General features: G+C 40.9%; 1 protein-coding gene across 2 annotated transcripts in view; it reads left to right on the top strand.

Annotated features, from left to right (window-relative positions):
- The first annotated feature begins 2981 nt into the window (after nucleotides 1–2981).
- Nucleotides 2982–25142, top strand: part of clybl (citrate lyase beta like) — a 59613-nt gene continuing 37452 nt past the window's right edge. For both annotated transcript variants that reach the window (XM_072396610.1, XM_072396609.1), the window contains exon 1: nucleotides 2982–3076. In XM_072396610.1, coding sequence (XP_072252711.1) covers nucleotides 3033–3076 — 44 coding nt within the window. In that variant the 5' untranslated portion in view covers nucleotides 2982–3032. The remainder of the gene's footprint in view (nucleotides 3077–25142) is intronic.

The following is a 25142-nucleotide window of genomic DNA, read 5'->3' as shown; positions in this document are numbered from 1 at the left end:
GGGTCCAAACTAATGCAAAGAGGCAATAATTGAACATCTCGTGATCCTCAGCCAAGTGGCTTATAGGTGTTGCACTCTTAACATGAGAGCTTTATGACACATTGTTCAGTTCTTGAATGTGGGCTTTGCTCCTCATTACACATGACTCATGAGTGGTCGTGATGTGTCAGATTGGGCTCGTCCTGGTGGGCTGTTGTGATGGTAGTGATGTTTGGAAAGGTTCTCTAGGGTAAATTAGGAGGAATTAGTCAAATTATGTCACGTCTAGGAAATTTCCTAGCTGCTAAGCATGCAATTTACTGGATGCTACACTTATGTCCTTTTTATATTCGTTTGTAAAAGAAGCATTACAGTACCAACTATCTGTGCACCGTCTTCCTTTTAATTTCATAATGATATATTTTTAAACAAAAAAATGTGTTTTCATTTCCCATACTTTACAAATCACTCATAACAATTTGTAACAATTGCTTCAAAAGTAAAATAATAAATGTAATTTACTCTTTCTTCTACGAAATAACTATCCAATGTCTGGTTGTACATTTTCATTGCTATTATTCATTATATTTTGTTGCTTAAAACGCACAGATCATATTCCAGGATAAGATGAATTATCACATAAACAATTAGAATATTGTACTTTTTCAAATAGTATCACACAATAAAGAAAATGTTTGTACTATTATAAAAAAAATTAAATCAACTTTGAATTATGCAATAAAATTAGTCACTGAAACCCTTTATGATCTTTAACCTTTCTATGTTTGGAGTGCAGTTGGCTGTGAGGCTGTGTGCGGGTTTGATGGATGCAAAGAATGGACAAACACCAGCTCCCTCTAAAACCACAATGGAGACCTTGGATCTAAATGTCATGGTTTCATAACGGATACACTGACATTTGTGTGATGGGATTTAGCCATGGGTTAATATAGCCATTGCTGGCACACTGCATTGATGTCCATCTCACTTGGGCTGTGAAGTCTATCTCACAATTTTTTTTTTTTTGGTGCCCTCACAGAGGTTTCTTTCAAAGGGATGAATTGGTTTCTATGCTGGTTTAAACCAATTATTTTATCAGAAAAAAAACTGTTTGATATGTAGGTTTGTTTTATATGATGTTAATGTGCCTCGGGAGCTGTTCAGATCATTCTTTTTTGGGGAGTGTTGGGCTGAGGGGTGGGGGCTGCCAGGGAAGGCAGGCGATCAGCATCAAAATCAGAGCCATGTAAATCTAATCAATTATACAGTTTTTCAGATAAAATGTTGGTAAATCAAAACACATTTTCCAAAAGTCACAGTATAATGAGAAATTTAAATTGGAAACAGAAACCATTTGTTTATTATAAATGCCAGGGTGAGGTGGTGTCTTGCCATCCATAAATTTTGTTATCCTTTCATATTCTTTTTATCTCTGACTACAGCTTTGGCACTCGTTCAAGATTTTAATGAACCCAGACTTCTGAGGCATCAAGGCCCAGTGATGCATTGTCCATTTGGATGGGGGAGTACAGAAGGGGACAAAGGCAAAAAAGCTTTCTCCTTTGACATAATATCTTATATTCTGTTCCCTTACAAGGGGGTTATTAGGTGATAGCAACATTCAACAACATAACAGACTGACAAGAATTAACACATATTCAGCGTATATCTCAAATGAACTGCCAAGCTGACGAGCTTGTGCACACGTTGTTTTTTTTTTTGTATGCATGTGTATGTGTGCCTGCATGTGGCAAAACTTGAATAAAAAAATAATTTTCTGTGCCTCACGAGGACACAGAGAACCCCCCTGCTCTGGCGCGACCTGGTGTCGGCTGCTTTCTTGGGCTCAGAGGTTCCTAGGGGAGACCAGAATGGAAGTTGAGCATCTTGCTGTGATCCAAAGAAAGTGTGCCAAATGCTATCAAAACTGGATTAGTAGACAACAATTGTGTTCGATGAACAGAAGGGGAAGAGAAAGAAGTAGTTTCCAAGTAACCCATGGATGGAATTTTCCTGCTCCATGGCATTTTTTTTTTATCTCATGCAAGAACGGATTCGAACATATCCTCTCTTTGTTTGGAGGTGCAATCTATATTCATAGGGCAACTTTTCAAACATTAGACTCATTTCAGAATGACTGTATTTGGAGAATAAAAAGTCATCCTAGGTAACCTGACCTGTGTTGATCGGAAATTATTGTCGAAATAGCTTTTTTCACGCATTAACATGCATTGACAAAGGGTGAAAGAATTTATTAGGAGTGTCACTCACACAACAACAACATACATGTATGGCACACAGTCTGTTAGGATTCTGGACATGAAGCAGTGTTTATACTCAACTCATTGTGTGTATAATAATCACTATAAAATATGGGGCACCTCTTTATAATTTTTTTCAATGAGAGCTTACTGTATGAAAAAAAGAAAAGCAAATGCTGAAAATGGCAAGCTGAAAAGAATTAAATTTATGGATTTTTCTTTCAAGGTCTACCACCAAATATATTTGGCCCTACAGCCTTTATGAAGTAGAGTAATTCAAGCAGCACAGTCCCCAATGTCTGTCCTTGACTGCTGACATTTAGAGTAAATCCCCTGCAGACTTAATCATGGCAAATACTGCATGTCATTTGTGCGCCACACCTGGACCTGGCTAATGGTAGTGGTAGTAATTCACCACTGCTGTGAGACACAACTCCTGGGGTGACGTGACTTGTGCACGAAACTTTCTTTAAGGGAGACTGTTTCCTCTACCTCAATGAGCAAAAAACAGCTTTGGGGCTTGAATAACTGCTTCCATTCCTCTTAATTTGATCACAACTGTTAATGATAATGTATCTCTGGAAGGAATCTTCAACACGTTTCCTTGTCTCACTACTCTACAAGTTATCAGGCCACCTCCTACCACGTCTTCGCTGTTTACCTGCCCATGTGCTGGCGGATGCATAAATCCCGCCCCTCTTCATGCTGTAGCCTATCAGATGGCTCGACTAGCACGTGGGACCGGCTCATGAAGCCAATCGCTGTGTGCGCTCTTACTCGTCACCGGAAAACATGGCGGCGTACATTACAAGAGCTGCGAGAGGACTTCTTCCACAGTAAGTCAGTTTACGCATTTTAACATTTCTCCTGATGTGTTTTCGCTTTCATTTATATGCATGTATATATATAAAACCAACCCGGCGAAACTACAGTGTTTTAAAATTGGTCGCTAAGCTCTCCTCTGTGTGACATAGCAGCAGTCGGTCAAATGCCATTTGTTTTGCAGGCTCAAAAGTACACTTAAGAGCAGAGCTCCCGGGCTTTATATTCGTTTGTCATCCTTTTATGTTTGCAGAACTGACAAGATTTGCAGCTCTTTCTATCGGCTTATGTGATGAATGTGCTTCAAAACGCTGGAAGTTTGTGTCAATCTTTTCACTACTTGTGACAACTGCTATGAGGATAAACACTGTTTCGGTGCTCTTAACCATGGCCCACTGAGTCTTAATAAAAGAAGTCCTTACAGTCTTGAGGCAGGTAGTCATAAAAGAAAAGAAAAAAATACAAACCTTGTATTACAAGTGTTTAGCTTTGGTCATGCTCAAAGTAATCATGTTTACGGTTTGAAATAAGGAAGTAAACATATTAAAGCAATCATCATAAGTGAAAGACATCATCAGCAGAGTGGTCAAAGTGCTAAATTTGTCACCGTTCTTTCTTCATAATTACTGAGCTGACATTTGAACTCTTTGGACACCCTGGACAGGTTGCCAGTTCATCACAGGGCCACACAGAGACAAACAACCATTCACGCTCAGAACCCACATGTACAAGGGGAGAACATGCGCCACACAGACAACCTATTAAAATATGATACACTTAAATTTTTATTGCAAGAGCCGATATCACATCACTTGATGCAAAGAGTGAAGACCTCTCACTGATGCATTACCCTGATGATTGTAATACTGACACACTTGGGGGGGCAGCTAATTTGACTGAGAGGATGCTGTAATTGCAGTATCTTCATTAAGTGGCAGCGAGAACAAGGAGCATTGCGACAATGCTTCAGATTCATCACCAGACATCTAGCGGCAAAGCTTGCTTGCTGGAACCTGCATATATAAGGCAGAGTGTTTCCCCAGTGTTCCATTCGAAGTCATAGACACTTAAATGGTGAGGTGAGCTTTACCAGCGTGGACCCTTATAGATATTAATTCTGCAAACTTTACGGTGTACCCTTCACAGCCTCTCACTCCAGACCTGACGATACTGCATACTGTACTGTTAAGCCACCCCAAATCCCAGCTCGGTTGATTTCCTCACAGCAACAGCCCCTCGTTGCATCGTCCTCTCTTTCAAATGAGTTTCATCGATTTTACTACGAGTGTGATAGGATAGGATTCCATTTTGATTTGACTTTATGTTTTTGGCTAAAGATTAAGATGTGGGTTGCACTGAGTCAATGTTCCAGGTCAACCAGGTGTTCATAAGTACACAGATAAACAACAGCAGATATAAACTGATATTCAGATCTGTACTGTATCTGTAATCATAGCTTAGAGTCTAAGCTCAATGCTTTTTTCTGTTTATGTTTGATATTGTCGCGACTTCTATTCCTTAAATCATCAACAGTACTTATTAATGACAACAGTCAGTCGCGCCACAAGACTTTAGGAACTCCTCTCTTGTGTCACGTGAATATTTAATCCCTTACCTTTTTTCACCCCAAAGAACAGAATGACTACACAGAACCATCAAAAACAATCTACTCACTACAACATGGACTCTAGGCGCTCCAGCTCCGGACAGCGCAACCCGGACAGCACCACACCCCGACATCAGTCCCAATCATTAAATGCAACCAAAAGTTATTTTACCCTTTTCATGGCCACCGGTCGGGTTCCGTACCCGAGACACGGCAGATATGTACTGTTAACAAATGCAGTTTTTTTATATGTATTGTATCTTGTGCTGACCTGGCCCGTCTGTCAAATTCTAAAAGTCAATGTGGCCCCCAAGACAAAAAGTTTGCCCATCCCTGGCTTAGACGGTATGTTTTTGTCACCTGCATCCAGGGTCGTGGAGATAACTATAACTTATATTTAGTCTTTTATAAACACGTTTTCAGGCGTATTTAGTTTTTCTTTGAAGGGGCGTTTTGTGAAGCACTCCTGAGCCGTCACCGCAAAACATCCCATCATCCATATCAGAACTGTGGTCTTACTTGGTAACTGAGGGCAGTAAATTAAAGCGTTACTTTCACACAAACAAGAGGGATGTTGGGTGCACAAGCTTAATTCTTAATTCTAAATATTTTGGACCTGGTCCTACTACTTACTTTTGTCTAATGCTATGATAGCTGCTGAGTCCTTTTGGTGTCAAGTGATTAGTCACCATTTTATGGAATTACGCTAACTGACTCTATTGGCACCTCTACAGTTAAAGCCATGATTAAACCAATTCAGCTGAGCCAAACATGAGCCCTTCACTTGATCCATTTGCATTTGTGATTCCACATCATCAACATACATATGTTTATACTTAAAATTATAACTTGTTTATTTTGGTAATTTTTTTTTCTGGTTTTCCTCATTGTCAGTATCGGACAGAATTGTTCATTCAGCAGCTGAAATACCTGACATGAGGGATGTTTTCATATGGTAACGATGGCAGTATAACCACATATTCCACAGACCTTTGGGGAGGTTTTGTATTTATTGGTCTTTTTAAAAAAAAGTTTTTTGAAGTACTTATTGAAACCAAAGTTGATGGGGATAAAAAAAATCTCCCATCCTGGCGGGGCGTGACTTTGGGCTTAAAGGGGGACTAGAAAGTGCACTGCTGTGATGGAAAGGGACGCTCTGGGTTTAGAACAGAAGTCAAAACACGAGTGACGTCGTGAAAAAAATTCAGCGATAATTGAATTGGCTTGTTTACATTCCACCTGAAAGCCATGATTGGTAATGGGAAATAAAATGATCTTCGAAAGAAGCAGAAATCACTTAAAATGACTTAAGATGTTCCAGCCAACCACAGCAGCTCTGGCTGCCCTGAGCCATAGAGGTGATCCTAAATGTATTCATTTATTTTTTGCTGGTATAAGGTTATTCCCCATCTTAGTTTTGGATGTCGGTATGTTATCCTTATTAGATTAACACCTTAATGCATCGTAATGAGACTCTCCTGAGGTGGGAATTAATTACACTGAGAATATTTGTTCCTCATGTTGGACAGGTGCATCGGGTCAACTCGGTTTTGTGTCATTGAATGAATTGTCGAGTCCCTCCTATGGTTTTGACATTTTCCTGAAAAGCAAAAATGTCAACCTTGTAGTTGTCTGACACTACAGGAAAGGTCAGATGATCACCCAAGTCACTGGGCTTCTTCCGCTGGGGACCATGATCGTCGGCGCCAGCTTTCACGGCAATCAGCTCAACAGTTGAGATCTTTCACTGGAGACGAACGGGGTGGAGTGAACAACTTAGATTTTCTGTAAAACACACCTCATAAATGCTCGGTTACTGTAAATGATATGCTGTTACATCTTCTTGCAGTCTGCACTTTAGATTTAGACATGTCTTATAACCTTTAAACGTCGCAATAATGAACATCTGAAGTACTAAAAGTGCATTTCTATGCGATTAGGTCATGAGAGTCGGTGACTGACTCTTAGCAGTTTAAGGTTTTTGAAGTGCTCCGTTACTTGAATAATGATTAAGTTAAAAAAAAAAAAAGTTTGACTGTCGGTTACAGGGAACTTAAAGGTGTTTAATATTCCAGTTATGTGTCTGTTCTAGTCAATGGCGTTGTGACATGTGGGTCTAATTCAAGGCACATGAATTTCCAGAGGCACAAAGCTGACGATCCTGCCAAATTAGAGTGTGAAGGGACTGTCACGCCAGTCTGGTGTGTGTGTTTGTGGTTTTTTTTTTTCCTTTCTTTGTGCTAGTGACGATAGCCCGAGTAGATTTGCATTGAGATTTCTTTCAGTCTTTATAATTTCTTTCTATAATAGTTGTCGCAATTTCTTCCCGTATATCAAATTGATCTTAAATAAACTTAAATAAGTCTTTTCAAGTTTCTGTTCTGATATATGCTTTGACTTGTGTACATATATATATATATAGCATAAGCGTGTCATGTCTACTTTGCAAATGGAATATTGACTGATATTTCTAAAAAAAAGCAGCACTTTAATGGTTAAATGCAGGCCTTTCAGAGGCAGGAATGTGTGTGCTTGTTTTATGGACAGCCTAGAGCTCTCGCCATAGCGTTGGCGGCAGACTGCTCTTTGTCACAAACACCCTCGTGTCAGAGATGCAACAGCATCCTGGAGGAAGCATTGACTGCCGCTATGAAGTCGACAAGTGATGAAAGTAGCCTAGAGGTTGTCAATTAAGAGAGCCAAGGCCTGGACCTTATAAGTTAATGGGCAGTTTCCCCTCTCAGGGCCTGCTAGGGCTTTATAGCACAGCTTATAAAAAAAAAACCCTAAGTGTAATGCACCCCTATAACGTTTTCAATTAAGAGAAGGGGCATAAAGGGGTGCAGACACTTGGCAGTCATGCTGGAATGTTTATTTAGTGGCATTTGGCATAAATTGGAAGGGGAATTTTCAATTGCCCCAGTTGTTTTAAGCAGCGGCTACTGTGCTGAATTTTATTTTGATGGCACTTCATGCTGATTGAAAGCATTATAGACTTCCCGGTGTCTTCTCATTACCAGTTCTTTTAGCTTGGTCAAATGGATGCACAGCCAGAAATTTAAGAGCCCTCTCTTCTCACAAACAAGACAAATTTCAGCATTCATGTTTAATATTGTACACTCGTGATAGCTGTACAAAATCTCATTATAACTGCAGTTGTAATTTCGCAGCAAATTGGCCAATTTTACTCCAAACTGTGTCTACAAATGACATTGAGAGGGGGAAAAAAAAACAACTGAACATACTTGGAAAAAAATGTTGTTCACAGTCGCACATATCGAAAGCCTTTTTTGGTAACGCTGCTAGAAATGTGCGATAATTGTCAGTGCTTAAGGGAAATTCCTTTGCTCATCTGGTGTCCTCTGTGACTGAGCTTTTCTTTGGCTTCCGGTAGAAAAATAAATGAGTGCTGAATAAACACCAGAGTGTTGACACCTCATTTCCTCATTGATTGGTGGTGGAAGCAGGGCTTAAGGTGTGTGGCCATAATCCAATCAAGCAAGAAAACAACCACTGGGACTGTGTAACCAAATTCTGCAGCCACGGGAAGGTGGGCAGGTTGGTCAGAGAAAACCTCACGATTTCTTCTAAAAGCCCATCCACCTCATGTTTGAAACACCCCGTCTTAAAGCCTGAATTATACCCCAGCAAAGCTGATCTTTGCCTGCAAAAAGGGGCCGTCTTTTTCTTTCTTTTGCACTTAAAACTTTTTTTTTTCTTTTTTAGCCAAGGAATCAATAAATGGCCCTATTACCTGCTGTTGACCCAGCTAAGCTTGCCTTTGAAATCTGTTACAGAGCATTAAATTAACACATGTTGCTGTGTGAAAACAAAGCTCTGGTGACTGGCGTGGGGACCAGCTGAGTAAACAGGGTTGAGGGAGCAGTTTTAGATGGCAGGGAAGAGAGGCCTACACTTGTCCCAACACCGACTAAGGTGGATCCATGAGGCCAACAGATGGATATGTTAACCTGTATCCCCATAGAAGAAGAAGGGAGGGGGAGGAAAAAGGAAAAAAACCTCCCAACTAAAACAAGTGACTCTGCTGTAGCACTAAGGCCTTTGATCAACAGCACATCTTCGGCTTCGGTGTAGGACTTCTTACGACCCCAGAGAGCACATGGAACTGCATCTGTATAAACATGGCCAGGGAGGAATGTGTGAACAATACAACAAAAGAATTTTGTTCTAGAAACATGGGGAGGACTTGGCTAACGGGTGGTTTATGTGGTTAAGGATTTGAGCGCGGCGGTCGGATCGAATGAGAAGCTGGGGAAATATTCTCTGTTTTTAATGACAACAAAAGTGGGAAACTTGTATTTGTGCTTTCAGATGTGTGCCGACACACGAGGGCTGTGATGAAATTGTCATTGCGGAGAATGGCGCGATGTTTGTTACCTGAAGTGAAAACTACCCGAAGTTGTTGTTTTTTTTATCGCAGATACCGCAAACGTGTGCGGCATCGCTTGGTTTTCTTGGCAAGTTGCAGGCTGCCACTCGGAAGAGTTTCCTAGAAACATTTACTGTAGGACTGAATTACAGGTTCTAGTATATTGTTTCCAGGTTTAAATCTTTCCTTCCAAAAAGCCAGTTTTTGCCATTAAATGGGTAAAGTTAGGATTCCGTCTGCGCCCCAGAAACCTGTGAGAGCACATGAGTTCTCACAGGGAAAAAATGTATTTTGTTCTGTCCCCTTTCTCTCCCGCAACAGTGGTATTTTGGTCTTCTTACAGCACCGAGGTTGGCTCATTGCCATGGTGATGGTCGGCTAGTTCCAGGGCGACGAAGTGTAATTTACCCAGCATTTCCTGTCTGATACACAGCACCCTAATGAGTAAGAAGCCTGCTTTTATAGCAGGGTGTTTGTTAAACAGGCCCAGCGGGGACATTTTTGTGTGTGTGTGGGTTGTTTGCATGTACCTGCACCTTTCTTTTTGTTCCCCCGTGCCAGTGTGTTCCAAGTTTGTTGAATGTGTGAGAATCTATAGGTGAGGGTATCTGTAATGATACAGGACTGCAGTTCTTAGTTCAACCTCTGGGGGTCAGTGTTGTTGGTGTGCCTAAGGATGGTTTCTGTGAGGGCAGCTTAGGACTTTTGTCCTAGAAGCTTTCTTAGTTTCTTGCATTAAATTCCAGCCCATAAAACTTTATTTGCAATATCATTGACTGTTTCCCCTGACAAACCCCCCCCCCTCACAATTCTAAGAGATGTCTTGCTGCCAGGAAAACAAATATTAGTTGCAAATGACATTATTGATACTAGAATTTGAAGCTGTATTCGTGCTTGAGTAGCACAGGTTGTAAATTGGTGCTGTAATTATATTTCATACTGGTGAGTTGTTTTGATAGTCATTAAGTGATAGTTTTGAAACCGTGAACTGGATTTCTGAGTTGTTTTGTTTTTTTCTTATCCGTTCTTGGAGGTTGATTGTGAGCACATGTGTGCAGCAAGCATAAATTCATACTAACTAATGAGTGATGAGTAATTGTTGTGTAGCTACTGCTGTCAAAAGCGGGGTTTGCGGTGTGGTGCGTGCTGCATTTCTCCGATGCGTACTGTTACTGGGAGTACAGTAGACAATCTTATGGCTATGCTTTCTTTGGCAGTTTCGTTTTGATTCATTAGTCATGTGATCTTTGTACATCATTTACTTGCCGAATGTGTTCATAGCATTTGGTTGCCTATGTTTTACTGATATCTTTGGAACTTTTGAATGGTACATTGACTGTCGCATGACAACATTTATGTTTCTCTACACAGAAATATGGATAAGTGAGAGGAAAAGAAAAAAAAAAGGAAAGAAAAGTCCCATTTCTGATTCATCTGGCCAGGGAGCAAACAGTTGGCTAATTTCTTTTGGTATTTTGCAGAATTTGGAGCTGGTTGTCCAACTTCTTATCACATCAGTGGCACCGGCACTAGTTGCAGACAGGCAGCCTCCTGTTAGCGCTGCACTTCATTAGAACCAGGTTTCAGTGGTACCACACGCATTCAAACAGCAGGGCCATCTCCCCAGCATCAAAGGATGTTTTATACAAAGGGTTGTCTCTGTGTCTGTCCTCCCATCGGAGTCTGCTAATGATGCATGCTCGCACACATTTTTAACACTGACACCCACTTCTCCCTGTCATTCATTCACACTCTCAAACTCCATGTCTGATTTAATTTCTCTCTCTCTCTCTCTTTCTATCTATCTATCTCTTTCTGCCTCTCTCCCCCTACGCCATCCGTAGTGTTTGTTTGGCTGCTGGGTTTTGTTTGTTTATTGTTTCCAGATGGCAGACACAGACTTCATTTGTGTGGCTTTCAAGTTCCCAGAGAGCTTTTTACTGCCTTGGCTCAAGCGCTTATCCTGTTTCCTCTAGCCGAGCTTTATGATGGGCCCTTTTATATGTAGCAACTGGAAACAACTGTCACTACCAGTCTGCATCGAGGAGAACAGGAAAAAGCCTGGAGAAAGTCTGGTGAAAGTGTCTCTCTTTCTGGGAGCCTTCCATCTGAAACATCTTCATTAGCGGCAGAGCACTTGATCTTCAGATAAGGATGATGACTCTTTTCTCATTGGGTGATCTTCACTCGCCTTCACTGTTCTACGTGTCAACTGCTTCATCAGCAGTCCCGCAGCGATAGATAAAGTGATAAAGGCAAAAGTGCGCAGAACTAGTTTCTTGACATGACTGTAAGGCAGCGCACTAATAAAGTGCTGAATTAGGACTTGCTGAGTTTAGTCTGGGCATCATTAAGCTCTGTGACATTACTTATTTACAGGAACTTGGGAGGGCAACTGGCCCAGTAAATGTGGGGGAGGACCAGCGCATGTCTTTACTCATCGGATGCGGTTTTTAAGACAGGGCGGTAATCAAAGCTCTCAGCTATATAAAAACCTGCCCCTTCTCCTTAAGGAGGCCTTTTCTCCTGGCCGCTGCTGAATGAGTGATTACCGACATTCCAACCTGCCCAATCTCATTTCTAATGATGATTTTTTTTTAACTCAGATCAGCATTTACCAAGACTAACCCTGTAAAATTATTCAACAAATGGAAATGTTAACTTTTTCACTTCTGATTACTGTAAGCTGTTGGCATATAAATAGCCAACACAGACACATTTTCTCAGGTACAGTGACAACAATTGCCATGATGCCTGCTCCATCCCCGTTTTCTTCTTTATACAGTAAACGTCATGGAATGCGACTTCTTTCAAACTGTTTGTGACGTCCATAAGATGTGTCTGCCTTATACATTGCACATGGCGGCGCAGTCATTACTGTAACCTGCGTGTGACCCTGCACAAGGGAATCGGAGCTCAAGTGTGAGGGGATTGGACTTTACTGTTCACGTAAGCGCTGTTGTTTTGTGTTTTACCACCAGTGAGCGCCTGCCTGGTCGGCTAATCTCATCAGGGTTTGGGCTCTGGTACCGGGGTTAAGGAGAGGACAGCCAAGCATGACCCATATCTCTGTGCCAGGACAGTTCTACTGTGTACTTTTATCACAGTTTACTATGAGGCTCATTGCCAGGGTGTTTACTACTGAACTGTCTAGCACAACAAGATAATGCCTGTGCTAATGCGCCTCTAAGCACGTGGCCCCTTGCGCATAGAAAGGACTGCAGTTTGAATGCTTGGTTATCTATCACCCTAATGCATGTGTATATATATATATATATATATATATATATATATATATATATATATATATACATGTGTATATATATATATATAAATGTGGGGGAGGACCAGCGCATGTCTTTACTCATCGGATGCGGTTTTTAACATATATACATATATGATTTGTGCTAATTATTGTCTTGAGATAGCCTACTTGCATGGTGCATTTCATGTGCTTTTTAGTCTTTGGCAGTCCATTGAAACTCCTACTTTGGAGCATTCTGAATGAGTACATGCACCACTTTGCATAACAGAACTTTATGTTTTCAAATGTGCTCACTTTTGATGCCACAGGAAGAGGCTCCAAGTCCATAAGACCCCCCATTGGCCATAGTCTGCTGGCTTAGCTTCTGGAAGTGACGCGTGAGGTCGCAGCCTCTGATGTAACATACACACAGGCTAAAACTTCCTGTTAACATAAAACAACATAATAACAAAAAAGATTTATTTATTTTTCCTTTGCTCCGCACATGGGCTGTTTACCGAAATATAACTGCTCAAACTTTATTGGTCACTGCTACATGGACTTAAGTGGAAACTGAGAGGCTTCAAGTGTCAAACTTCTCGTCTCTGTATATTCTGCGCATTAGTTGCAGATTATTGCAGATGTCTGTTCATAGAAATTTTGTAGCAGTGGAAGTCTGAGGTTTAGAAAGACTTTTGACCTCAAAGTTTTACTGCGTATGGTTATACAGGTGTGTGTACCATAAAACCCTCAAAAACCTAGTATGTTGCTATACTGGTGTTTCATGTGAGTCAATGAACCTGTTTCTCAGTGAAGGCACAGAACTATATGTTATATATATTAAATATATATATTATTATATATAATATATTATATTATTATATTAATATATATATATTAAATTAACTTTTGATTAACAGGTCTGTTCCTCTGTCATGACCATATTTCTAGTCCATTTGGAATCGACAACATCCTGACAAGTAACTGAGATCTGTTTTGATTTTATACAGCAGATGGCAAAATTGTTGAAGTTAAGACGCGCTGAAGCGCTTTCACAAATGATGCTGCGTCTGTAGAAGTGATGCTAATTCAGATTTCTAGAACTGATTTCAGGGCACACATTTTTGTGAAATTTAAATAAATCTACCATTTCCATATTAGCATTCCTACCACTGTGCGTTTAGGGTCGTTTTAAAAGGCTTGTTTTGTGGTTCTTCTTCATGAAAACCCCCCTTGTTTCACACATTTGTTGTCTTAGTGAATTGACACCCTTGAACTCACTCTTCTACATTCATGAGAGTTCTGAAACCCGCTTGGTCCTCTCCCTCAACTCACCTTTCAACCACCATACACACACACACACACACACACACACACAGGAAACAAATCAGCAGCTGGCTGTTTGATGTTCTAATTTAAACCAGTGGATATTTCTGAGCCATTTCAATCCCCTGACATTTGTGCTTTCGAGTGCGAGTGGACGCAGGGGTGTAATAAAGATAGTTCCTTTTACGTGAGGGATGGATATTTTTCCTGTTTTGATATCGTGACATGATTTTAGATACTTAGTTTTCCAGTAGATTACAAGGGAAGCTGATGACATGAAGCACAGAAATGGCTGCTGCACTACTGTTTTTGAGTAACTCTGCCTCCAGCAAGCACTCATTCTTAGTTCCAGTTCACACCAAACTCAAGTCTGCCACTGTAACGAAACATAAAAAACAATAACAGCAACAAGAAAATCTATGTAGCATTAGCCTTCATAAAAGTCCTGTGGAATGTTGTTTTGAGTCGAAAACTGTATGTTGAATCGGACACGACTCCAGCTATAATGTCGGCTTGATGTGATTTGATCTGCGATAGTGATTAAAGTAAAATTCTTAGCTATCCGCGTGGAATCAAATAAAGGTTTTAAATATCTCACCCAGGCTTGTAATGACAAACTGTATTTATTTTACCATCTCTGTTTTTTTCACCCAAGGTTTTAAATTGATTTTTGAATTTTTTTTCTCTGGGTGAGTGTGTTCGTGCCAGTGCTGTACACAAAAAAGGAAGTAGTGAGTTTAAAATCTGATTTACACGAACGGGCATCGAGCGTAGTCTTTGTTCCTCTTAATCCGCTGCGTATTCATCAAACACAAAGCAGATTTTTATCCACGAGACGTTTTGCTTAAATGCTTACCGCTGGCTCGTTGCTGAGGTGGTGTCCTGCTACCTGCTAGCTTATTAAACCAGTAGATTAAAAACAGGCCTTCCTCTATGATGTTAAAGACTCGAATACAGACACGGACACATACACATACAAACACAAGCAGCATGGTAAGTTGGTTTGTCTTTGATGTACTCCGACTGACAAAGAGACTCCCTCCTATCAAAGGATTACAAATAAACTACAATGAAAAAACTGATTCACTGTTGTCTCGTTTGTTTTGGTTTTTTTTTTCTTTCTTTCTTATTTTTTTCCAATAAAGGCTGCTATGAATTAGTAGTTTGTGTTTCTGCTATTGATCTAAATGGCACCACGCAATGCTCGCTATTCTTTTTGCCCACATGTGTCTTAAGATGCCTTCCCAGTTTTAAATGTTTGCGAAGGGAACACATTTAAGCATCCGTGTGGACGACGCACTGAATCAGATGGTGGTATAGGCCCGACCTTAAGCAAATTGCCATGCCTTTTAGTCTCATCTTCGTTGATGCGGTACTTCCTCGGGCTTTTGTCTTCAGTTTGGGGCACAGCTGTCAGACTAGGTGCTATCCACGCTTCCCTCCCAAAACCTCAGGGCACGCGCCACTGCACCCCAAACACTAAATAGGAGCATTAGACACACTGTGTTAAGGGCTGCTGGTGTTTGAGCTCTGGCTTTGGGTGCTTGTCTTGTCCCATGGCCAGAGACATGTGCATTATCACAAGGACACCCTCACAGCTGCCCTCCACGCTGCAAAAGTTATAATGTGCTTCGTAACCTTCTATTAGAAAACAAATTTACTCAATTGTATTAGGTTTCCATTGTCCTACTGTTGACTTCTGTTGTCCGTTGGCCGTTGACCCCTTTTTTATCCCTTCAGTTTCTGCTTCCCAGCTCCAGCTCTGCTCTGTGAAAATGCCCACAAGGCCTATCTACCCATACGTAGTGTTGCAGATTCTGATTATGCACCACTGGCATCGCACCTCAGCAGGATATAACTAAACATGAAAATTAATTCACAGCTAAATGCTACTATATGCAGTCCAAGAGGGAGGGGAGAGGGGAAATCAAACACAAATTTACACTAGTGAACAGCTCCAGCATTAAGAAAGAGAGCCTTAAGGCAGGAAGAGAAGGGAATGTTTACTAATGTGTGAAGCAAATTAACCAGTTAGGTCTACACATCCATATATATATACACACACATGCACATATACCGTGGTCATTTCAAGACAAGAAACTCTTCAACTGCAGGGAATTTTCAACTGGTCATTTAGAGAAGATTGAGTGAATAAAATAATGAATAAAACAGATGTAGAATATTCTTTGAGCTGCCTAAAAATCAAGTTAATTGAAGAAAAAGAAGAATAAAATCAACATAATGAGCTGAAATTGTAAACACTGCCTCTGTCGCAGGAGAATTACATCGATCAGTCTGAAATCAGAAAGTTTGGAGAGGCTGCTTGGTGTGGATCTCGCAAACTTTTTGCCTTTTTAATACATGGGAATAATGCGCACCAGTTTCCCTTAACATTGACAGTTTCCAACTTCGACCTCTCGAGAAGTTTCGATGGGGGGGAAATCATTTCAATGTATTTTACTTGGATGAAGGTATTCAAGCCAAGTGACTTTTTTTTGCTGCAGCTACAACATCCTTCTAGACTGCCTGTTATGAACTTAAGCATGAAAGTACTTGGGCATGACTTTGTCTGAGAGCAATGCAAATGGAATTGCCCCCTGATGGTTTGGAATGCACCCAGCTGGCCTTTAAAAGGTGATAATTGGAAAATACAGGATGAAGCCACAGTCAAGGTGGGGACCTTGTGTAAGACTGAGTTAACCATAGCAAAGATGGAGATCTACAACAAGATATGAAGAGGAAAGATGAAATATATTTAGCGTTTTTATCTTCTGCGGTGTGTTTCTAGACTTATGTGATGGAATCCTTGCCTTTCCATTAGCATTAAAAACAAGCCATAGAATGTCATTATTGTGTACTCTTTCCCTTGATGAATAACAATGAATGTTGACCATTGAGGAAGTTAAAGCCAAATTACGTGGCAATGGTACCACTGATGTGTTTTAGCTTTGCCTAAAGACTCGGTTTAAGTTATCGGCAAAGTCTGTCTCATTAACATTGCATCTGGCTCGCCTTGTAGTGTCCAGGTTTTAGAAAATAGAAAATCTACCATCCTTATCCAGTGGTTTTTAATGGAAAATCTACCAGATTAGTGTTACAATGTGGAAGGTGAACGTGAACATGATTAAGAGATTTCCCTGACAAAAGTTGGATCGGCGGTAGTTCCAGAACTCGTGGAACACAGACCAGCTCAGACATGACTTGGCAACGTTAGCCCTCAACACTGAGCTTCTCCAATTTACAGCAGTGGGAATGGAGGATGGCCCAACTCTGACGATGTGAATATGACCGTACAAATTGTGAAAGCGTTTGTGTCAAATACACTATTCAAGTCCACGCTGAGGACTGTGGTAACTGTGGTAACAGCCCTTAATCTAGAGCTGGTTCTGTCTATTTCTACCAGAAAAAGACATGAGCCGGTTTTGAGGATTTGAGAAAAAGGAAGAAAAAAGACGAAGGGCAGCAGAAAAAGGCTACTTTTAGAGAAAGGTTGCTGCCCAACTTTAGCTACCTACCGCTGTGTATATTTGGGATTCGAACCCAAACTTACACTGAGAAGGCACAATCCTCTTGGGTGATGCCACCACTGCGAGATCTAGTTTTTGTCGGTGTAATATAAAAGAGAGAATTGAAAATGTCCCACATCATTTTTAAAAAAATGAGTTTTTCAGTTTCCAAAATTTGCATGTTTTTTATTCACTTATTTATTGTAGATGATACATAAGAAAAGACATTTCAAAAGATATTTATAGACTTGTTTTTTTTCCCAAGGGCGATTTCCTCTTTGGCAGGATGTTCAGTTGAATTATGATCTCAGTTCAGTCTTCTAACTTTCTTCGAGACACTAAAAAATTGAAAGTGAAGCTTATTTTTATTTATTTATTTATTTTTTAATTTGTGCATGTATGATATCTGGACCTCAAGTATAGCATAGATTGTGTCTGATTGTTTTAGGAAGAAAATATGAGCCATAAATGGGGACACAAATGGCTTTTTAGGAAAAATTACTTCATTATCTTATTTTATTATCTTATTTTTTTTTTTATCCTTCATTATTAGTTTGTTTATGTGTGGCCGCATGGCATCATGGGAAGTTAATGTCCAATAAATTGCCTCAACTGGAAGTTTCACATTTATTAAAGTGCACTACGTAGAGAACCTTAAAATGCATGTGCCTACTAATTTATTAAACCTGACACAGCATTCCTTTTACTTGTTAGGAAGGAAGTGGAAAGGGAAGGTCAGGAGGCCTTACAGGAGCTCTTCCCTTTACAAGCCAAAATTCAAAGCATTTCTTCACTCCTCTTCTTGTGTTGGCCTAACCGAGTGTAAGCCTGTGCATCCGGTCTCCATTACTGTGTTCCCTTCCAAGAGAATGTGACAGCGATAAGGCTCTTTTGAAGTCCAGCTTTGCCCCGAGAACTTAAGGGGAGGGACAAACCCTGGAGCCAGCTGCTAAACTCCACAGAAACCTTGGTCATCTTTCTTTAGTTTTCTGAGGTTCAAGACTGAGTTTAAGGTTTTTTTTATATATATATCTTTGAAGAGCGATTTAGAATTCACAGTCCTCTTTCGAGTTTGATCTAAACTTTATAAGAATTTCCATATCATAAGATTCAGTTACTCTTTGGTCATTAGGCTTCAGTCCAGTCAAAACAGTCTGCAGCTCGACACCCATCGTGCCCCGTGTCAATCGGCAGGCATTTCCAGTAACAAAATGCCAACACCCATTCTGCCCTGTTCAGGAAACATTTCACAAACCCCAAATGGAATATTCCTAATGACTCCCTGTACCTGATATCTGCTTTTGTATTTTGTATTGATATTTGTACTTTAGTAACAAACCGGTTTGACCACAGCACTGACTGTCAACCTCGACATTGCATTTCTGTTGTGTCCAGGAATCACCACTGATGATTATGTGCCATGTACCCATTCTCAGACTCATGATAGAAAGGACCCACTTCTATTCTTAAGTACTTCTTCTTGCATGGGGACACAGCACTTCTTTCCATTGCAGAAAGTAGCGCAGGTAGTTTTTAAGGTGACCTGCAGCTTACTGTGTGATCTGACCACGAATATATCGATATATCCATGGGACACTGCTCAGGGTCTACACCTGGGGTATGTTCTTCCGAACAAGTCCGAATAATTGCCGGTTGGAGCGCTGCGCTGATTGATCAGAATGAAGTGACGTTTTTGAAAAAATCCGTTGACCTATCAGAGGCAGGGAGAAGAATGGTGGACTATTGCTTAATGATGCTATGCATTTGCCTTACAGGCTGACATGAATTGCAGCAACCATCTCAGTTTCCGCTGTTGTTTTCTTTGTTTTGCGCTCACAGTTCCATAAGTTCATAACTTGCATTGTTTTGGCATATACAGCCTCGATTTCATGGTAAACAAAATGGCTGAAAAAGCCAATTACACATTCCCGCCTGCGCCGATTTACTGCAATAGGAGGATTGCTTCATATTCTGTTGCCAAGCATCAGGGATGTTGCCATGTATTTGCTGTGGAATATGGAAAGCTTGTGATGGTAAATGGACGCTTTTCTAGTCTGACCTAACACTACATGCCACATTCACCCATACTCATACAGCGCGTCTTAAGTCTATACATAACTACGTGCTTTCTAACCATTCATACACACATACACCCATCATGCACCGATGGATACATCAGTAGGCAACGTTGGGTTCAGTGTCTCCCAAGGACGCTTCGATATGTAGCCCGGGGAAGCCGGAGTCGAACCACCGACCTTCCGATTGATGGGCGACTGATTGATCTTTTCCCTGAGCTACAGCCGCCCTGATTGTGTTGTTAGAGTTGCATCTGCTTAATCACTACTATGAGCTGAGGTGGTAAGTGAGATTAGGCCCAGTTTGAAAAGCACAGATATGCTTTTACAATGTAGATTTGTGGTAACAAGTGGTGCAATGGATGATCCAGTCCAGTCAAATAAATGCATTTTTTTCTCTGAAAGGTGTGTCCGATTTACACGATTTCCTATCAAGTTTGTGTTTTGATGAAGAAGATAAAACCGGCTAAAGAGGATTGGACCACCATTATGCCTCCATAATGGTGTGAAAGAATGTTACACACAGAAACTATTACTTCCAGTTAATGCCGCCAGTTAAGGTGGATACACAAAATACTGAATGATGTTTTTAACACTGCTTTTTTTAAATTTGTAATTTTGGCTTAGATTTGTTGAATAATCGCATGATGCACGTTTTGTTGTTCATCAGAAACTGTTTTTACCTAATTTTTAAAACCTGGTAAGTACCAGATATTTTTATTATGTCCTGGTACATAGAACCTTAAATCACTTAAAAACTTCTTTGTTCAAATGACTGTATGCCCGGCAACATCCTGGTGTATTATATGTAATGGACAACAACTGTGTGCTGCTAAAAGATTTAAAATGAGCTCACACTAGTATTTTGTTGTTCTGGGAGCACATGTACTTGGACAAAAATGGAATTGAGACCATTTGTGATATTTTGACTCAGTCATAAAGCAAACAGAGCTGTTGAAATTTCATGAAAGCTGTGTACCAGACAGATTAGGATAAGTACACGTCATTGTACATCTAGTATCTAAACATGGGTTGAAACTAAGCTCCACATTCCAGGTTATTGGTATGGAAAGGACCATCACGTGCAACTCCAGTGTCCAAACTCATTGTGTCATCTATGGAGTCCTAAAGCAATTCATTTCAGGGAAAGGGGGAAAATAAAAATATCTAAAATGTCTTGATTTCCAAATATTTTGAGTGCCTAAAACACATCGTTCTTGCCTGGTCCTGAAATACGTTGGTGTCAAATAAACAGAAAAGGTTTAGTTTCCATGATCCTCCCAGTAAGGGAAGGAAGGGGCTCTGGTTTTTGCCCACTCCCACCCACACCACACCCTTAATGGAGCAGTAGGCCAAGGTAGGGTCTTGCTCTTTTCCACATTGGCGGTTGGCATTGTGTTTTTGTTTCAGAGTGTTTCATCTACACACAACAGTTAAAGTGGGTTTAACTGCATCAACTGTTCCAGCAAATATGTCGGCACGAGTCTTTTAGTGCATCATTAGGCTTGCAATTGTCAGCTTTCGTGTCCTTTTTATAATGGTCACATAGTAATGTTCCAAAATGTATTTGTGTGCTCATTTAAAGAGAAAACACCGGTAGAGTCTTCTTTAAATTGTAATTTGGATTATCATTATAACCAAATCATTATAAGTAATATTTCTAACAGAGTCCAGTCATTCAGATTAATTGCTTTTAAATCTGTAACACACTTTAGAAGCCTACATCAGAGTTTGATTCTTTTCTTTTTTGTCCCTCTCAGCTCAATACAAAATTTAGACCCTAACCCTAACCCTCATCCTGGTAATCTGTAAAATATACCAATCAAATGTATTATAAACCTTTTGGAAAGCTAACGTGATCTAGGATGGTAAAATGAAATGGGGGGGGGGGGATCATATCCACAATAGAATATTGTGGATATGATCCCTGGTCTGCTGGGTAAAAACGCCTTTGTGTTATTGTGTTAAGTTATGGTTTGGCAGGTATAGTAATGAGAGCGGAGTATGAATGAGTGCTAGTATTGGCATCAGTCGTGTATGGGTTTGTTGTTGCTAACTGTCAGGATCTTTTCAGTACATCTGGGTTGAGGTTAGAGCTCAACGTGGCCATTTAGACCATTGCCTCCGTCTCCATATACATGAACATGGGAGGAGAATCTGAGTTGTTAATGGGAGTATGTCAGACACAACAATGCTTGGTGGCAATATTTCTGCTTTTACCTCGTTTGTGTTGGGCTTCTTCCAGTTGATCAAAACATCTGTAAACCAATTTAGCCAGAGACGAATTGGTACCACACGAGTGTCACGTCAAACTGTGAGCTAGAGCTTTATAAGTTTCTACATGTCATAAATGCTGCATGCTCTGTTTTTACAAAAAGATTAATGATATCCCCAGCGTTCACTCTCTGTTGTTACCGGCTTCTCCTCTTTGTGAGTCCTGTTGTCTTCTGGTATTTCGTTGTTTTTGGCCGAACAAACGGTATGATTATGGCTCATGTAAACCTCGCACACGTAACGTACGGCTGCTATTGAAGTGTAAAACTTTGTCCCGCAGTTGTAATTTATGGTTGTAGGTGTCATCCAGCTGGCGAGGACTTTCACATAAACAAAGTCATGGGGGAAAGGTCAAGCCTTATCAGACTTCAGTGGAAACTTTGAGCAACTTTTTGTGGCTTATTGAGAATTCGCCCCGCAAATGATTTACTTTATTTGACAAAAGTGATCTCGCCAAACAATTCCGGGCCACAGTAACACCTGGTAACCATGGTAGTGTTTGCGGGAGCTGTTGCTCTTCCGTTTTACGCGGTGACTCATCGGTGGCTGTGCCGCAGTGAAAGACGGCACGGGAATTCTCTCCATGCGATCCACAACGCCCGCAGAACACAGTGCTCTGACAGTCTCACAGTCCCCGCTTCCTAAATGCATCACAGCTCTTGCTGCAGGAAATGGGCCGATGATTTTTGATGATGTGGTGTGTGGTGTGTGGAGAACCTGCTGGATTTGGCCAGCAATACTTTTTTTTTTTTTTTTTTTTTTTTATTTGACTGGAATGAAGCTCACTCTACATGCAAATGTTTCCATCAACAAATTCATTTTACTGCATGAACCAAGTCCCAGCAAGGATATAAGGAATTTACAAAAGCCTCTTTCTTGCCCCTATTGGTCTTCATTTTGTATAAAGTGTTTAGTAATTTCCAAAAATACAAATCTATTCAGCCAAGAGAAAATCCAAATGTAGCAGTTAAGGGTTAATGCTAAAATGTAAAGGCAGAAGTGATTAATTCTGGGTTGAATTGACTGACTAGAAGGGCTTTCAGCTTACAGTCCTTTTTATGTGGGGTTTGGGGAGGGGCTGTGGGTTTCTATGGGGGGTTGTGGCCTATATAATACCTCCATGGTTTTGGCAGTCAGATTTTCAAGAAACTTCCTGGTGTGTCAGGATCAGTCAGGCCTAAGCCAGTCTTAATTAAAGGCTTGGTGCTGGGCAGAAGTTGAGGGCAAAAGGCATCCCTGTTGGTTAAAAGAATGAAACGTACGCTGTTAAAACACTTTTGGGAGCATCCGCTTTATTGTTTAAGAGTCCTTCTTAAAAAGTCTACCCATTCAATTCCGACACACATGAACGATGATTTCTCTGCATCCTCGCATGTGGAAAAGAAAGTGGCACTGCGTCGATTAGGAACTTTTTTTAAAAATAAAACCAGTTTTAGCTGATTTGGACGCACCCAGTTTCACCTGCATTAACGCAGCGATGAAGCCGAATCAAGCATTTCATCACAGAATATGACTATTTACCTCTTGATTACAAAATCTCATTCATGTTTCTCTTGAGTTGAATGACGTTTAAAAAAAATGAGGTCGTGCACCATTGTCATGGCTCTTCCTTGTCTGTTTTCTCTTTCTAGAAGCTTGAAAACGCAAAAGTAAATTTTACAGAAAATTAACTTTCTTTTCCAGTGATCCTGGCTCTCAAAGCAGTTTTAATTTGAATGTTGAAAACTGATGCAGTCATAAAAGAGATGCAGTTATCATATTCAACCACTTGGGGGCACAGGCAACTTACAGGGAAGATGTGAGCAGCTTGGAACTTGAGTGTGAACATTGTGCATGAGGGTGGGGGGTGGGGTTGTTCATTAATTAAATGGAATATGATCCAAAAGACTCTATGGTCGCTCATGACACCTCATGCCCCACAAGAGAGAGAATAAGACAAGTGCCACAGATGTCCCTTTTTTCTCTGTTCCGTTTTTCCTCTGGTTTTAGTTTCCCTCCAAATCCAAATGTCAGTCAGACAACGCCTTAGTATGTTTTGGTCTCCTGAGTGGATCTTTCCAGTACACCCATCTGTCAGACTTTTTTCTGAGGTCTGAGGAGGAGGGGGGGGGGCGTGTTTGTGTCTGGGCCCTGGTTTTGTGAGCTGGTGGTGGCAAGGAAGCAGGCGAAGTACATTTCGCATTGCAGGCCAAATATCTGAACAATTTGATCCATTTCTTTTATTTAATGTGTGGGTTATAGCACTTTTTAGGGCTCACGGATTCCCATCCCAGATCAGATAGTTGAATATAGTGATTTTTCTTCTCTTTTTTTCTTAATTCACGCTTACTGAACCGTGCATGTGCATCCCATCTATGCTGTTTCCTTCACCCTTTGACCCCTGCTCCCTTCTTCCATTCAATCTTCCTTGAATCTTCCACAAATTCCCTGACACCTGTGGAGTCTACCGTACATCCTCTCCTCCAGCTTAAAATCTGCAAATACTCACATTCTATTTAGACGTGTTCTCCGGAGGAATCAGCTTCGAGGGTGCATCCCTAGTTGTTTTTGAATAGAGACATCTTGCAGCAACACGAAGGCAGCGGCAGTTACAATTCATGAGAAGTGTTCTCACCTGCAGAACTAATACTGTTAATGCATTCACATCATGGAGGGTTATGTAACTGTGTTAACTGAGATGGAAATTGCAGCCACCTTGCCAGGCCTAATGCATTCAGGCTCCACAGTGTCAGATGGCCCCAGTGATCCAGGGGGCTCAAGATGGCAATGCTGTTTAGCAGTCCGGATATGTGCGTTTGTGGCCAGGCTAGAATATGTGTGTATGTGCTGCAGTGTTTGTTAGATTAGCCTCCGATGTGTGTGCCCATATGGTTTGAAGGAAACACATTCGAGTCTTTCTGGCCTTGTGCCAAACGTGTGCAAAAGATAGTGTTTGCGTGGCACTGTTTTTACATTGCACCCTTGCCAACCTTCTGTGTGTTTTCATTGTGAATTTCGTATCCAAAGCAGGCCTATTTTTAGGTCAGGTGACTGGTATGTGATCATATGACGATATGGTCACAGTCAGATAGGTGGGGGAATAGATTAGGTGACCCATGAGTGTCAAGGGAAGATGGTCCTGTGCACGCTGGTCTCTTTGGTTTGTCATTGGTGGAGAAGCTGCTTAAAAGTGAACACCAATCAATCCTCCCTGATCCCCTGTCTCTTTCTTTCTCCCTCTGACACAGAGCGGGTGACATAAGTTGTGGATAAGGGTTCCCACCTCTCCTCCGCCTCTTTTCGTCTGTGCACTATAATCCTGACAGAGAAAACCACCCCTCAGAGAACAAGTGTCAGTCTTCCAGTGGGCTGTGCAGTCAACTCCCCTCTTTTTTTTTGCCTCTGGTTAGCATGTTTGAGAGTGCTAATGCTGATGGCGGTGACATTCAACGATACAGTGAACACAGTGGCTGCGCTTGTACTGCCATCTCACAGCCTCGCTAAAGAGAGAAGTAACTGATCGCAACTAGGGCTGCATAGATGACAGATCAGCACATATAGGCAGATTTATTTACCTTGGTGAATGTGTTCTGCAAGCCCGTTGTGCTGCATCCTTTACTATTTATAGCTCTTGCTGAAGCTCTAAACCTCAACAGATCCCTAATAATTTCTGTAAGGGG

This window comes from Leuresthes tenuis, unplaced genomic scaffold, assembly GCF_036924035.1.
Source record: "Leuresthes tenuis unplaced genomic scaffold, fLeuTen1.0.hap1 SCAF_12, whole genome shotgun sequence".
NCBI lineage: Eukaryota > Metazoa > Chordata > Actinopteri > Atheriniformes > Atherinopsidae > Leuresthes > Leuresthes tenuis.
The sequence above is the reverse complement of the archived record's forward strand: the minus strand, read 5'-3'. Positions and strand labels throughout refer to the sequence as shown.